Source organism: Cannabis sativa, chromosome 8 (genome assembly GCF_029168945.1).
Source record: "Cannabis sativa cultivar Pink pepper isolate KNU-18-1 chromosome 8, ASM2916894v1, whole genome shotgun sequence".
In the NCBI taxonomy this organism is placed as follows: domain Eukaryota; kingdom Viridiplantae; phylum Streptophyta; class Magnoliopsida; order Rosales; family Cannabaceae; genus Cannabis; species Cannabis sativa.
Genome location: NC_083608.1, coordinates 15,767,535 through 15,783,562, shown reverse-complemented (window position 1 = coordinate 15,783,562; position 16,028 = coordinate 15,767,535). Strand labels below are relative to the sequence as shown.

Here is a 16,028-nt window from a genome sequence, read left to right as displayed (position 1 = left end):
GGTTTACTGGCAGGTTTTGGAGAGAGTTGTTTAAACTCCTCGGCACTGATCTGAATTTTGTCAACCTCATTCGATCCTCAAAGCGATGGACAGACTGAAAGGGTGAATGCATTGGTTGAGTCATACCTGAGGCACTATGTGAGTGCAAACCAGAAAGGTTGGGCAAAGCTGCTAGACATTGCCCAGTTTTCTTACAACCTTCAAACAAGTGAGTCTACTAGCAAGAGTCCATTTGAGCTGATCATGGGGTTCCAGCCCCAAATGCCTCATGCCTTGGCAACAAGATACGAAGGGCAAAGCCCTGCTGCGTTCAAATTTGCTAAGAACTGGAGTGAACAAGCTGAGTTAGCAAGGGCTCAACTCATGAGAGCTCAAAAGAGGATGAAGAAGTGGGCTGACAAGAAGAGAAGGTTTCTTGAGTTTCGAGAGGGTGACTTGGTACTAGTGAAGATGCTGCCGCAACAGTTTAAGGCATTGCGGAAATTTCACAAGGCGCTGGTGCGCAAGTATGAAGGACCCTTTCCAGTCCTCAAGCGGGTAGGCGAAGTAGCCTACAAACTTCAGCTGCAACAACAGTTGAAGATTCACCCTGTATTTCATGTAAGTATGCTGAAGCCATACCATGGTGATGAGGAAGACCCTTCTAGGGGAGTGTCGAAGCGCTCCCCGACTGCTGTAGTGACTTCTTATGATAAAGAAGTTGATTGCATACTGTCTTCGCGGGAAGTCAGGAAGAAGAGAATTTCTCGGTATACTGAGTACTTGGTGAAGTGGAAGAACTTGCCTGATGCAGAGGGAAGTTGGGAACCTGAGTCCCAATTATGGCAATTTAAGGATCACATCCTTCGGTTTAAGGATGGTGAAGCGACGGGGACGTCGCAGGCTTGAGTGGGGGAGGGTGCTACGTCCCAAGTATTTTATCGGGACAAGTAGCTGGTGGCAAGCTGCTTGAGCTGCTTGGAAAGTAATTCCCGGGATTAAGCACCTGATTGTAGCACGCCGAGTATGAGCGTTCGGGAAGCGTCGGGGTGCATGCAACATGGATTTGGTGCAAGTTAGCAACCTGCCATGTTTTGTCATGCTGATGTCACCCCAAGTGGGCAAAGGGTCAACCCCAAATTGATGGGACACTTCCCATACGCCCAAGTGGGCTGAGCTACTTGGAGGAAAACCATTTCCTTGGTTTTGCTTTATGCTTTATGCTTTAAAGATATTGTTGGCTGCCTATTTTATTAAAGTTGTAAAGTTAGTTGCATTTCATTTGTAAAGGATCTCCCATTTTTAATACAGAGAGATTTCTTTGGTTAGTTGAGTGTGCTTCAATTGTTCTTGCTGTTCTTCATATTTTTCTGCTGCCTTTGTTGTTTCGATTGCTGTTGCACTCGGTTGGTTGGCTGAACCTCACAAGGGGACCTGTGGGGCGCCGCACACTCCTTCGACGGATCGTTCGGAGCGTGTCACTTAGGTATAGTTGGTGAAAGCAATTACAACAACTTGACAATCTAAAAAAACTGTTACAAAAGTCCAATTAAGCTTATTGGCCCAAGTAACAGCAAGAATCACACCTTAGATGAGGTAGCAGTCCCACAAGAGGTGAATTCAAAACAAAGCCTAAAATTACAGGGGCGATATATAAATAGATTACACAATAGAGCATTCTTTGATGTTCGTTAATTTTTGTATTTAGATTTTTCTGGCCATGACTTGGGACATGAAATAGGTTGTATAGAAAATTGAGTTTGAAAGACTTCATTAATAAAAAAAACTTAATTTTACTACCAATAAAAAAAATTCTGTGAGATTTTACCTTGAATTAATATAATTTGAAAAAACAAAGAATATACATTCATGAAACTGATAATTATTTCATATATAGTAAAAAAGCAACTACTTGCTTGTTTTAGAAAAGTGGAAGTAAAAAACATTTTTTTACGCTTTTCTTCTTTAAAATCTTTAATTTGAAGGTTGTTATTTAAAAATAATAAACGATAATCCTCTTTGAATGGGAAATTTGAAATTCTATGCTTAAAATGCCATTTTATTTTTTCCCTAAATGTATAGTTATTAAAATTGTTCCTATATACCAACTTTTTTAATTTTCCTAAACTACCCCTCACATTTCAAACAATCATCCTCTCTCTTCCTCTCTCTTCATCTCTCTCAGCCGAACCCCCTCTCTCAAAAACACAGCCAGCCGAACTATCACTCAACGAACCAACCCTCAACCCCGAGCCCGAGCCCGAGCATTCCTTCGTCGAACTGAACCCCGGCCGAACGCTCAACCCCGACTCCTCTGAAATCTGAAGAAAAAAAAAAAAAAAAAAACCCACACAGCCGATGGTCGGACCTTTGGGTCCGATGGGGTCCGACCAATCGGACCCATCGGACCCCAAGGTCCGACCATCGGGCCTCTCTACGAAATACGAAGAAAAAAAAAAAAAAAAAACCCCACGGCCCATGGTCGGACCTTGGGGTCCGATGGGTCCGATGGTCGGACCCATCGAACCCCAAGGTCCGACCATCGAGCCTCTCTCTGAAATGCGAAGAAAAAAAAAAAAAAAACCCCACAGCCCATGGTCGGACCTTGGGGTCTGATGGGTCCGATGGTCGGACCCCAAGGTCCGACCATCGGGCCTCTCTCTTCCTCCCTCTGAAATCTGAAGAAAAAAAAAAAAACCCACAGCAGATATTGGTCGGACATTTTTGCAACAAAGTTTCACAAACAAAAAACACATCTAAATCAATCTTTTAACACTTAAAAAAAAAACAAAAGAAGAAAACCAAACACACCTTCGACATTTTTGCTTCGGGTTCGCCTGAGATTGGTCGCCGTGGTTGGTCGGGGTTGAGCTTCGACGGCGGTGGGTAGGTCGGGTTGAGCGTCGACGGAGATGGGTGGTTGTGAGAGGGATGGGTTGAACAATTTTTGGCTGTGATAGATGGGTATCGTGGGGGAGGGGGTTCGGCTGAGAGAGATGAAGAGAGAGGAAGAGAGAGGCTGATTCAAATGAGGGGGTAGTTTAGGAAAATGAAAAAAGTTGGCATATAGGAACAATTTTAATAACTATACATTTAGGAAAAAAATAAAATAGCATTTTAAGCATAGAATTTCAAATTTCCCCTTTGAATTAATATAGATGTGTATAAAAGACATTAAATACAATATCTATATAAGAACATTATATACTAAATAGCAGTAGACTAATAATATTAAATATGAATTTTATGACTTAATAATAACAAATTAGGAATATATACATCTATAACCTTAATAAAAAGGAAAATAGTTTCGGCCTTAAATTACATTAATATCCTTTAGTTATTCAATTTATTACATTTAGTTATATCCTTTAGTTATAATCTCTTACATAACTATATATATATTTATTACATTTATATTTAGTTATAATATATATATTATAATGATTATATTTTTTTTTTCTTAAATCTACATATTTAAATTTTAATTCTATAAATTTTTTGAATAATACTAAAAAAAATATTAAGTTTTCTTGTATTTTTTTTTTACAAATTTATATACAAGATTTATAAAATACTTACTGTTTCGTTAATAATTTATTTTATTAAAAATTATTTAGATGCTTAAATAAGTTATGCAATTTAATTTTATTTTGAAAAATTAATTTGTAGCAAAATCAATTAGTATTCTACATTTAAGCTATTAAGTATTAATAAAGTCACTAAATATTTTTTTTTATCTTACAAAATAAATTTTACAGTAGTCTTTATCCATCTTCCATTATATTAATAGAACAAATTCTCTTTTTGGTGATGTAATAAAAGAGTGTCAAAATCTGCTTGTGAACTTATGTGGTGTTACTATTTTTTTTGTAAAACGGTCAGCAAATTTAGTAGCTCATGCGATTGCTAGAGCTGCTATTTCTTACACTGATCGTATTTTCAGTATGGGGGATGTCTTTGCTTCCTTTTTTGGTTGCTGAATTTAAAGTTTAATAAAAGCTTGATTACTTTCTTAAAAAAAAAAAAAAATAGAACAAATTCAATTAGTTTATCGTTGTTTTAACTTATTCAATATTTTTCAAAATGATGTATTTTTTTTTTTAAAAAAATGAAAAATAATTTAAAAATTTTAAAAATATTTCTAACATACGTACATTATTACATTAACAAATTATTTGAAAATTTAAAAGTGTATTATAATAATTTAAAAAATTAATTTAAAAATAATTACTAAAATTAGTGTACATAATTTCGTAAAGCTTTTACAACTAAAAAAAATTAAATGTGTGTGGTACTTAATTAATAGGTAATTCAGTTGTTTTTACAATAATTATTATAAGGTATTGTTTTACAAAAAATGTATATAGAAAAATAATTTAGTTTATTTTAATATTATTTTTACAAAAAATTTAAGTCTTCTTTTCTCGTTTTAGAATAGTAAAAGGGTTTTTTTTTTTATATATATAAGATATAAGATAAATCATATGTTATAAATTATATAAGGCTATGCACGTGTTTTGTCCACTAATATATATCATACTATATACTAAGAGCGTATATACCCCCTTTCAAAAAAAAAAAAAAGAGCCTATATACCCTTTACAACAAAAAATTCGTCTAATCTTTAGTTCTATTTCCATCAGTATCCTTTATGTTTTTGTTTTTTTTGTTTTTTTGTCTTTTAGCTATGAAAGTAATACATATCCTAAATATATTTTACTTATAATAAAAATAAATTATTAAATTATTACTATAAACAATTATATGTATTCATTTACATTGCCCATTTATATTATTACAAATAGACGTATATAATATTATTATCATAGTAACAAATTAATGTTAATGGGTAAGTGTATAGTATATTTATTTTTAATAAAATATTTTAGTAGATCTTTTATTTATTTTGGTATTTATAAGAGAGTATTTTAATTTTTTTTCTTTATTATTGTGTATATTATATTTATTTAGGATTATTTGTAAATTTTTAGAAAATTCTGTGTGTACAATATCAAAATTAAGGTTTAGATATTTTGTTGCACAATTATTTTTTTTATATGTGTATAGTAAGTAATTGTTTAAACTTTATTTTCGACACTATATATTATACTAAATTTTTCAAAAATTTATAAATAATTCTAAACTACTACAACATATGTAATTATGAAAAAAAAAATTAAAGTATTTTTTTAATTTTAAAATATATAGGAGTGTGTCTTATAAAATGAGTGTACTACAAAAATTACCAATATTATTTACAATTTTTTTTATATTTTTTTATAATTACATACCGATTATATTAAAATTATTCAAACAATATTACATATAAATACGTTTTTTATAATTTTTTTTAATAATAAATACGTTTTCAAAATAAAAATAATAGCACAATTACAATGGTTATATCAAAATTATCCGAACACTATAAATGTCTAGTATTTGAAAATTATTTTAGGACATTCACATTGTAGATATTGTTATTCATATATGAATTCAAATTAATTAAATATTATTACTCTCATATAATTTAATTTCAATCCAAAATTTATGGTATTATTAAATTAAAATAAATTATTACAATTTCAAATTCAATAAAATTATATATGTAGCACTATTTGTTAGAAATTTTAGTTAATTAATTTTTTTAAAAATAAAATTTAATTTATTCAATAATTATAGATATAATTAATATTATTTATTTCAAATTATATTAACAATAATTTTTTATTATTAAAATTAAAAATAAAAAATGTCAGCACATCCCTTGGATGTGCTTTGCCACCAGTATATATATATATATACTAGTAAAAAGCTACGTGCGAGGCACGTATAGTAAATTTTATGCTAGTTATTTTTTACTTTATTTAAAGTAATACAATTAATAATTGAAGAAAATATATATATATTTTTTTGAAAATAAAGCGTAATACAATTAATATTTTTTTTTAAAAAAAATATTATTAGTTATTACGTGAGATTATTATTATGTATATCTAACCAATGTAATTTATAAATTTGACAATTAAAAGTTAACTTTGAATGCAATATATTAGTGTTTAAGAAAGCTTGATAATTTAACTCTAATATATTTTTAACATAATATAAAAATAAATTAAAAATTAATATTCAAATACTAAAGAAAACACAACTTAAATATGTGAAAAATAACAAAAAAAATTAAAAACCACTCAGTAAATTGTTGATAAAGATAACATCTGTCTAAAAGTTGTAGATAAGAAAAATAAAGATACTCTTAATGGGTGGAGTTTAATTTTCATTTGGATTGTCTATTTTTTCGCGGATAAATTGTATATGGTAGTGTCGACAGAGTGACAATATTCCAGCAAATAGTTAGTTAGTTTCTTTTTTGGATAATGTACTATATTTTTTTAATTATTATATAACTAATGTTGCTTGTAGTTTAATTATTTAATTAAATAATAATTTTATTTATAATTTAAATAAACAATCATTTTTAAAAAATTGAATATTTGATATAAAGTATGAAATAAAAACATCATACATTGGAAGGAGAAAAAAAGAAAACAATGTTCGAGGTTTCAAAAAATAAATTCTTAATTTCAATGTCTCCGACCCAAAAATTAGAAAATTAGAAAACAATACACCAGAAAGATCACCCATGCTAACACCAGATCAGGTCCAACAAGACCCAACGAAAGCACGCTTAACCAAAATCTGGACTATTTACTCCTCTGTCTGATGGCACAATAGACATAACAAGACTTTCGCCCCTTTAGACCCATTAGTCCTGCATATGTTGCATCAAAATTGGTTGCTTTGCTGTCATTTACCCATGTAATCCCGTGGTTATCATTGCACACTGCATAAGAAATGCAGTTGAAAACTATGAGCTGAATATGTTGTATTGTTATTGAAATAAAACACCCGAATATCTTAGGACAATGTTGAGTTGAAAGCTCGAGATTAACAAAAAGAACAGGCCATCGAGTACGGTGAAAACAAAAGAACAGCACGAAAAGATAGTTGCAAGTGTATGTAAAATCCAACAAGAAAGAAGTTGCAAGTACGCATGTAAAAGCCGTAGACCAACAACAAAGATGTTGAATTACAAATCAAAAACTTGAAAACTTTTAGATCAGGTGATAACCTCCATTAGAACTATGAACATAACAAATAATTCATTTTCGGCTTTTAACAAAGAGAACAGAAAGAGGCATCAACTGTTAGAGATATTATTACAATGGAAGATAAATCAAGACATATACAACTCAATTGTAAAAATAGTACAAGGATAATAAAAGAGATTGATTAAATATATGTTATATTACACATAGATATACACTATATATATCGCATATATATGAAAGGTATAGAAGAAGAATATTAATGGAATACACAATATTATATAATGTATATATAATATGAAGAAGAAAAAGAAGATCACTCACTCACAACCTTGAGTGTAGATTAGTGGGGATCACCATGACTTGAACAAGGTATTACACTTTTGTCCAAAAGCTTATTTCCCCCTATCTCTAAGCACTAAGGGAACTCTCTAGGAAATAGCTTTGGGAATTATCAAGCCTTTTAGAGTTTTCTAGCAATGTGCTTTCTTGATAGAAAACTTGACATCTCTTACTCCCAAATGAGCACCATAGACCTCCTCTATATAGTGTTTAGGATATCACCATTTTAAATTCAAACTCATAACCCCTATAGATGTTATGGACTCAAATGTAACTCTTACACACACCATAACTCCTATAGCATTAAGAATTTCAAATAAAGGTGTGTAACATCTTTTACACTCTTAATGTTGGTGATAATGGTGGAGGTTACTCATAGTAACAACTCCTCAAATGTTACAAAAAGATGACAAGTAATATAGTCATATGTTACATGTTATTAGTTTATTACACATATTTAATCTATATATTATATTATTATAAATAATATAACATCAACTTGTTCAGAAGTCTTTGCTATCTTTCCACAGAAAAACTATAAGTCCAATAATAATACTAAGCAAGAATTATTGTTTTACTAATCAAATCCATCAACTCAGTCATTTTTTCTGAACTTTTTGTAGTATTATGTTATAGTAAAAAACAATTAAATATGTCATTTTATTTCTTCACCAGCCTTAGCTTTTCAATAGTTGAACCAATGGCTTCAACATCGACTCCAATTCCCAGTCCAACAACAGCAGCATTATAATAGTTGTGGGTTCCCATAACTTTCATTGCATCTAACTTTAGCTTAGAATCAACCCCTAAGGCAGAAACTTCTAAGTTGGCAATTTTTTCCTCAGAATCAATCTATTTGAGTAAAAGTAAAATTAAGCATATGGAGCAACTCTAACCAGGACGAACTCTAGTTCATTAAGAAAGTTCTTAAGCCAAATCTCATTGCAAAGGGTATAAAGACAGCTGTGATCGATTGCTGGTAGAAAATATTTCTAAAATATATTATACACTACAGTCTACAAGGGAAACAATGAAAATTAAAATGAATCAAATTCTTAGCTTCTTGGCAAGCTAAAACTAACAATTACACCTATATTGGCCACTACATAGAAAAGAGAAAATGCCAAATTATGTATGTTTATATGTGTAAGTAAATGTAATACACATGTAAATATATGAAAGAAATATTTCTTACTTTAATACCAGGGTAGTTTCCTATCCAAGAAAGAATAAGTTTGATTCTCCAATCGGTCAATTGCTTCATTTAAGTAGTGGCTATCTGAAAAGAAATTCAAAATTGGATGTTTAGGATATAAATAATAGCATACGCATTAAAAAAATTGTGGGATGTATGAAGATGATGAAAGGCTAACTTCAAATTTATATTGTTAATGAATTTCACTCATACCAGACATGTTTGTTCATTTACTTGTAAGGCATATCCTTCATAATGTAATTTTTTTTTCCTTCATAATGTAAATTGATTCTAAGTTCAATATCAACTTTTATATTTATGTCACTTTTATCAGGAACGTACACAGGGATTCCTTTCAAAGCTCAAGTACTATGGCAAAAGTTATCATTTTCCATCCCTTAATCTAACAAAGATGACAAATTAGATTGAATACTTCAAAGATAAGAGAAATAATACATTTAGGCTAACAAGGGCTTACAAGAAGAATTGCCAACTAAGCATCAGTCATGTTAGAATGGTTCTTCTACACTTGCTTTGTCTGTCTGCAGCAGAGTCTGTGTGTGTGTACTACAGCTATTTTTAAAGCTATAGCGTAAAAGATGCTGTCATATTAGCTACCCCATTTCATCATCCTCTCCAGCCTGAGTAATATCTAAACATTAAGTTTGTCTCTCTTTAGGTAAAACTGAGTTCTAGTACAATGCCAGAGAGTTTAAGTTGTCCATCTAATTCACCCAACAGCTTGTAGACTTCGGGACAAGCTAAATGAGCATTCTCAGATGCAGCAAACTGGTGAATTTTGCTTTGTATTTCAATCCAACTGGACCCAGGACATCTCTTTTCCACTCCAAGGCCCTTCATTGTTGTCCATATCTTTGAAACCTCTTTCCACCGATTCTCTTCAGCATACATGTTCACTAAAAGGTGATAATAACCACTATTGTTTGGCTCCAATACCATTAATTCATTGATAGCAATCTGACCAATAGTCATGTTTCTATGAAGCTTACGTCCACCTAACAGGGCCCCCCAAACAACATTGTTGGGTTCCATGAAGCTTCTTAATCCCATTAACCTATTTGAACAATTCCAAATAATTTAACCTCAGATAGAACCCCATGTTTTCAAAAGAAATAAATAAATCAATAACCAAACCAAAAATCAACAAATCTCAACTGTAATATAAATGATTCAATGAATGATAATAATAAAAGTAATTTTCAAATTTAATAAAAGTAATAAAACTAAATCATCATCTCACCTAGATACCATTGACGCAAAATTACACTGAAAGAAGTTGATCATGGAATTTGAGTGGAGTGGAAAAAATAGACACTCACGTACAGAGAAGTCAATCATGATATTTGAGTATAGCGGAACAAATAGAAAGACGAGAGTGCAGATTTTAGGGTTCGAAAAAGAATGTGCTCTGCGTTTTAAATAGCAACATCGGTTTTTGGGTTTGAATTACAATAACGGAAACTGTTGAGTCACACCAAGAGAGGTGCTGAACGATTGGGCTCGCTAGTGGGTAAACTCTAGATCTTTGATGCTGCTAAGATCATCAAATATATATAAATATTTATGGAGACTTGAATAACATAGCTACTTGAGTAGCTTCAAGTAGTTATATTTTGCGAATTGAAAGAACATACTGATTAGGTTCATCTAGAGATCTCTAGAAGCATAAAATCTGTTATTTTAAAGGCCAACCAATCTATAAGAGAAAATTCATATAAATAATCTTTTTTGAATAAATCGATTGCATAAGTGCATAAGAGAAATCAAAATAAATATAAAGTACTAAATTAAAAATAATTTAAGGAAATAGAAACACAACTGTGTATTATTGATGAAAATAAACCAAGAAAATAATACACCGAATATAAATACACATATGAAGGCCCAAAATTATAAGACACGTATCAGAATGTTGCACCAACCTTTTCAAAGAAGATAGTTTGGGGAATTTGGATTGTGACGATATTGAGCAATTACTCTGCTCCATTTCTCTCTGCTTCTCTATATTTAGATATTTCTCTATGGTTGCTTCCAAATTACTTCCTCCTTCCTTGAAGTTGAACAATATACATGTATAATATAATTTCACAGTTAAATGAACCCCAATGAGAAAAATTCAATGAGAAAGATGGCCTTACCCCATTTTTTTTCAGCTTAAAACCCAACATTTCATAGCCAGAAGAAAACCCTAGCAAAGAACTTCCTATCACAATTTAAAGCAAACCACAAAATAAAATTTGAATAATGAAACCCTTATCTGAGAATCGAAAGAAACGATTTCTCTTTACAAAATCATTATCGTCTAAGCAGACTTATCCGGACAGCTTTTGAAGTAATTTTGAATCTTTGATTCTTTCCAAAAATGGTTATATTACTTCGAGTATACGATATACCTCAAATATTAATAGAATTTGTTTTATTATTATTTTATTATAACCCATAAATTTCTCGTAAACCAAGAATTTCAGTTATATAGACACACTTTATATCTTTATATATATTAAAAAATATTAGAATATGAAAATATTATTGGTGCTTATTAGTAATTTGCAAAGAATGTGAAAGTCTATAAATATATAGTTATGTAGCTATTATTAGATATGAAATGAGATAATAGAATTTTTTTCAATTAGAAGATTAATGTACATTTTTACTATTAATAACATACATTATTATAACACAACTATATTTTACTTACTAAATATACTGACACATATTTTATTTTTATAAAACAAATCGTTCAAATAATTATACTATTTTAATTATTAATTCAAATAAAAAACTAAAATATTAAATAAAACTAACACTACGTGGCTTGGCACGTAACAATCACCTAGTATAATAGATATATATATAAATATAGGGTATTTTTAGCGTAGGCTTAGTATATTGCACTTATACTATAAGGTGTTTATGTTAACCAATCTAAACTTAGAAAAGAAAAGATGTAAATAACTTTTGTTCAAAAAATTTAGAGGATTATTTCAAACTCTGTATATTTATTTTTTCACTAAATGAAACTTTATATATTGTTTCATTGATTGAGTAGCCTTAAGACTCAGCACACGCCTTAGACATGGGCACATGGGATATTTGGATTTTGGCCTTCTCTTGATAATTAATAATATTATTTTATCATTTTATTGTTATACTTTTATCATTTATAAAATAGATAAGGGGTTTTTTTTTTCTTTTTCATTTTTACACTTTATAATAGTTTTTTTTTTTATTATTTTTTTTTGTTCTTTTTTTTACATTTTTACGAAATTCTACATAGAAACTCTTATTGCAACTAGTGCTGCAACCTAAATTGCAACAAAAAATCGTATAGAAACTCCTATTGCAACTACCACTGCAACCACTTTAGAAACTCAAATCGTAAATTTGAAAAAAAAAATAGTATATGGGGTAATTCCTCAATAAATAATTTGTGACATAAATATTTAAGTTTACTTTTTAACAATAATAATACTTAAATTATATTTTTAAAATTTCGATTAAATGTCAAGTTAATGTTGTTAATATTTTCCAAATAAAAAATGAATTATTTTTATAAACATCCAATAATAACAAAAAATTATATTTCTACAGATTTATAATTATTTTTATATTTTTGCAGATTTTAATTTTCTTTTTTCAAATACGGAGTGTTGTTGTGTTCATCCAATCCAATCCACACTATTTTCCTCATAGTGCATCCGATTCGCACTAAGTGCGAATTTCATATTTTGGATGTAATCCATTTCGGACAATAGCTTAAATTCAATCCAATTCAATCAGTAAAAATACAGATTGAATCAGTTATTTTGAATTGGTTACTTTTTAATATTAAATTATTTAATATTTATAAAAAAATATTTTTTTTTTCACATTTGATATTTTATATTGATTAATATTATATTGATAGCAAAGTTGGTAACTAAATTTTTTTTTTTGAAAATAAATATTTATATAAAAAAATTAAACTAATTTTTTTTAAAAAAATAATAATAATTTAAATTAAAAATAATATTTTTTTTTTATAAATTATTAATATTATTTTATTTTTAAAATAAATATATCATTAAATATTATTATAATGTATAAAGTTTTAATTGTATACAAACAGTCTTATCGTAAGAGTATATACCTTACATCATAATAATCACATGATCTAAAATCAATGGTTAAAAAAAGTACCCTTTGGGAATATATAATATATATATACGTTTACCAGTATAGATAAATGCAAAAATAAAATGAAGAGTACTATATATGCTACGACCAAAAAACTCGAAAATTTTATTAATAACCTCATAAATGACATAAAATTACATTGATTATGATAATTAAATTATGATTTAATTAACATTGATAGTGAGTTTTTGGCCCTTGGCACAATCATCCTTTACACTGCTAATAAAATATTTGGATCCAGAGCTCCTTAATGGAATTACATCATTTCCACTTGTCAATGGAACACTTTGACCAGAATAACAGTTTGCATAGTCACTTATTTGATTCACTTGAACCACATTATGAGCTCCCTTTAGATACTTGAACACTATAACACAAAAATTCAAAACATAAAATTATGATTAATTACTCTCTTAAAAGATCATAATCCAGCGAGACTAAAACAAGTATTATATTTGTGTAATTTATGTGTACACATATCATTATATGTACATACCGAGTGTGTCACGAACTGTGAAAGTCTTGCTTGCGGCCCAAGCATTGTAATCAACACCAGGTTTCCATCCAGATGAATCACCAACAATGTAATCAACTGCATAGCAAACATTCACAGCCATTGCAATAACAACAATTGACACTAGTGGAAATGACTTTGCCATTTTGTTTTTGAATAATTATAATTATATATGTATATCTATGCTCTCTATATATAATATTGTGTAACAACTTAATATTGCTTTGTAAATTCTTCATGTTTGCACATATATTTATAGTGCTTTCCATGGGAGAGAGTAGTTGTGTACTGATCGAGCAAATCAAATAATCTTTTGCAATTTAAGTAATTAATGAATGCAATTAATCTAATTAATATAAATATTTGACTGTAATAAATTAAAAATATTTGTTTTGCCATTGATATCGTATATTTAATGTAATTTACTTCTCTACTGAACAATTTCTGTATTTATTATTTTTTATCTGAATAATTATAATTAAAGACCTTTTAATTGTGTTTTATATTTTAGGAAAATTACCCCATTTATCTCTTTGTAACTTTTTTTGTTCTTTACAATTTTTGTTTTCTTTCTATTTTTACGATTTGGGGTTGTTCTATAAGTTACAATTGGGGTTGCAATTTGAATTAGGTTATGATTTAAGTTGTTCGGTAAATTACACCGTATATTTTATATAAATGAAAAAAAAAATTATAAATAAAACCTTATATTTTATATTTTTTATCATTCTTATATTTTACTTTGCACATATATTTCTATTTATAGTGCCATGGGAAGAGTTTAAACCAAATAAAGTTTTGTATATATGAATTAATTATAGGAAAAATTACGGGTCCTAAAAACATATATTTGGTGCTGATAAGTCCTAACTTTAAAAATTGGTATTAAGGTCATATTTTTTTAAAAGTCTATTAGTTTGTTTATAATTGATTTGTTAGATAATAAATATTAATAAAATATCATATGTTAGGGCTTCTTGGACACTAAAATCATAAAAATAGTGGAGTTTAGACACAAATTTGTTCTAATGAAACACTAAATTCTATCCTATATACATGGGAGTCTATAATATTTCACTATTTTTAGTGGAACACTATAGATTACACCAAATTTTCTTTTTCTTTTTTTAACATTAAAATAATATAGTTATGATTAAATTTTTATATTTATATGATAATTTAATAAAATAATATAATAACAAAGAATATATTTTTTAGTGCAATTTTTAGTGTTATGGTTGGAATTGAAAAAAAAAATAGTATTAAAATAGTATTCTTTAGTGTTGATTTAACAATAAATTTGGCTTTTGCCATTGAAGTTGCCCTTAGTTTTTTATTGGTCCAAATTACAATGGAGCTTTTTTATTTTTATACTTTAAACAGTTTTTTTTTTTTTTTTTTTTTTTTTTGTGTATTTTTTACGGAATTCTACATAGAAACTCTTATTGCAACTAGCGGAGACCTAAATTGCAACAAAAAATCGTATAGCTACCCGCATAGAAATTACCGAAAAACCACATTAGAAATCCAAACCGTAAATTTGAAAAAAAAAATTTAAAAAATAGTATATGGAGTAATTCCCCAATTATAATTTAATTAAAAATAATTTAAAACTGAAAAAAAAAACTAAAATAATTATTTTAAAATCATAAAATTTATTTTTTTTCTTATTTTTTCTTTATTTTTTCTTCTTCGTCCTCTTCATGCCACCAACGTCCCAAACACAACCAGAGCTCCCTATCCCAGTCAGAACTCCACGCCCTTTCCCTCTACTCCTTCTTTGCCTTCGACGTCCACTGCACTAACGACATCATTGTCCCCAAAATCAAACCTTCCACCTTTACAAACAACCGAAGTCCCATTTGTTTTTCCCCAATCGGAGTCCAATTCGTAAATAGTGACATAAATACACAAAGTTTTAAGTTTGTAAACTGCATAAACTCAATGTTTATTTTTAGCTGCATAAGTACCTAATATTTGTAAAAATATTGTAATGTTTATCTAATTTCATCACTACAAACTCTATTATTATCTTAAACAGGAGACATATTAGACTCAATTTCTAGATCATTAGGTATAGACAGAAATATATAGTATGAATTATTTCTAAATATTCTTTTAATAAATTCAAAATGGAGTTTGTACTGATAAAATTAGAAGAAAATTATAGTTTTATAAATATTAAGTACAAATAAGAGTTCCAATACAGACTTATTAGTTTTTTTTTTTTTTAATAAATAAAAAAACTAAATCTAATACCTATTAGCCTAAATATATATTTTGGGGGTTGAATTTTATTTTTTGCCCAAGTTCCTACAAATGCTTGGATCGATCCTGGTTATTACAATTGCTATGTAACAATGATGCCCAATCTTTTTTATTATTGTTGACTGAGATTTTCGTCAACTATTAATTAGAGTTGCATGAAATAATTAATGAATATTAGAAAAGAGAATTTTTACGTGGTTGGAACATTAATGAGTCTTAGTACATGAGTTACTATATTAATGAAAGTGTTTATTATAAAATAAATAATTACTATTTTGACAAATCAAAACAAAAAAATTTTCCGACCATCGATATACAACTTTTATTCATACCCTTGACAGTGTTTTAAGCTAATGATCCAGAGACCATGGACCTATAATTTAAGCTCCAATAAAATTATAATTTCATTTTCAAAAAAGAAAAA

At 28.7% G+C, this 16,028-nt stretch overlaps 2 protein-coding genes across 4 annotated transcripts; both read right to left on the bottom strand.

The window, feature by feature from the left end:
• Window positions 1-6,501: 6,501 nt before the first annotated feature.
• Window positions 6,502-11,012, bottom strand: LOC133030173 (pentatricopeptide repeat-containing protein At1g06143-like). 3 transcript variants are annotated; one of them, XM_061102441.1, is made up of 5 exons: window positions 10,785-11,012; window positions 10,569-10,696; window positions 9,082-9,700; window positions 8,626-8,709; window positions 6,502-6,823 (listed from the first exon to the last, which is right to left on the bottom strand). In XM_061102441.1, the coding sequence occupies exons 1-3, from the start codon at window positions 10,812-10,814 to the stop codon at window positions 9,301-9,303; spliced, it is 558 nt and encodes a 185-aa protein (XP_060958424.1). In that variant the 5' UTR covers window positions 10,815-11,012; the 3' UTR covers window positions 6,502-6,823; window positions 8,626-8,709; window positions 9,082-9,300. The 3 variants fall into 3 exon arrangements, 2 of the variants coding, with proteins under 2 accessions (XP_060958424.1, XP_060958423.1); XM_061102440.1 differs by having other exon boundaries at window positions 6,504-6,823; window positions 9,104-9,700; XR_009684025.1 differs by having other exon boundaries at window positions 6,506-6,823; window positions 9,104-9,700; window positions 9,887-11,012.
• A 1,943-nt stretch (window positions 11,013-12,955) lies between these two features.
• Window positions 12,956-13,808, bottom strand: LOC115699134 (blue copper protein-like). Its single transcript, XM_030626380.2, has 2 exons — window positions 13,319-13,808; window positions 12,956-13,189 (listed from the first exon to the last, which is right to left on the bottom strand). The coding sequence occupies exons 1-2, from the start codon at window positions 13,479-13,481 to the stop codon at window positions 12,987-12,989; spliced, it is 366 nt and encodes a 121-aa protein (XP_030482240.2). The 5' UTR covers window positions 13,482-13,808; the 3' UTR covers window positions 12,956-12,986.
• Window positions 13,809-16,028: the final 2,220 nt, after the last annotated feature.

Excerpts from the sequence above, each read along its gene's own strand:
- LOC133030173 (XM_061102441.1), bottom strand. The coding sequence starts at position 10,814 with ATGTTGGGTTTTAAGCTGAAAAAAAATGGG. Across the intron at positions 10,697-10,784 it reads TTAAGCTGAAAAAAAATGGG|GAAGGAGGAAGTAATTTGGA; the intron begins GTAAGGCCATCT and ends TTCAACTTCAAG. Across the intron at positions 9,701-10,568 it reads AAACTATCTTCTTTGAAAAG|GTTAATGGGATTAAGAAGCT; the intron begins GTTGGTGCAACA and ends TTGTTCAAATAG.
- LOC115699134 (XM_030626380.2), bottom strand. The coding sequence starts at position 13,481 with ATGGCAAAGTCATTTCCACTAGTGTCAATTGTTGTTATTGCAATGGCT. Across the intron at positions 13,190-13,318 it reads CACAGTTCGTGACACACTCG|TGTTCAAGTATCTAAAGGGA; the intron begins GTATGTACATAT and ends TTTGTGTTATAG.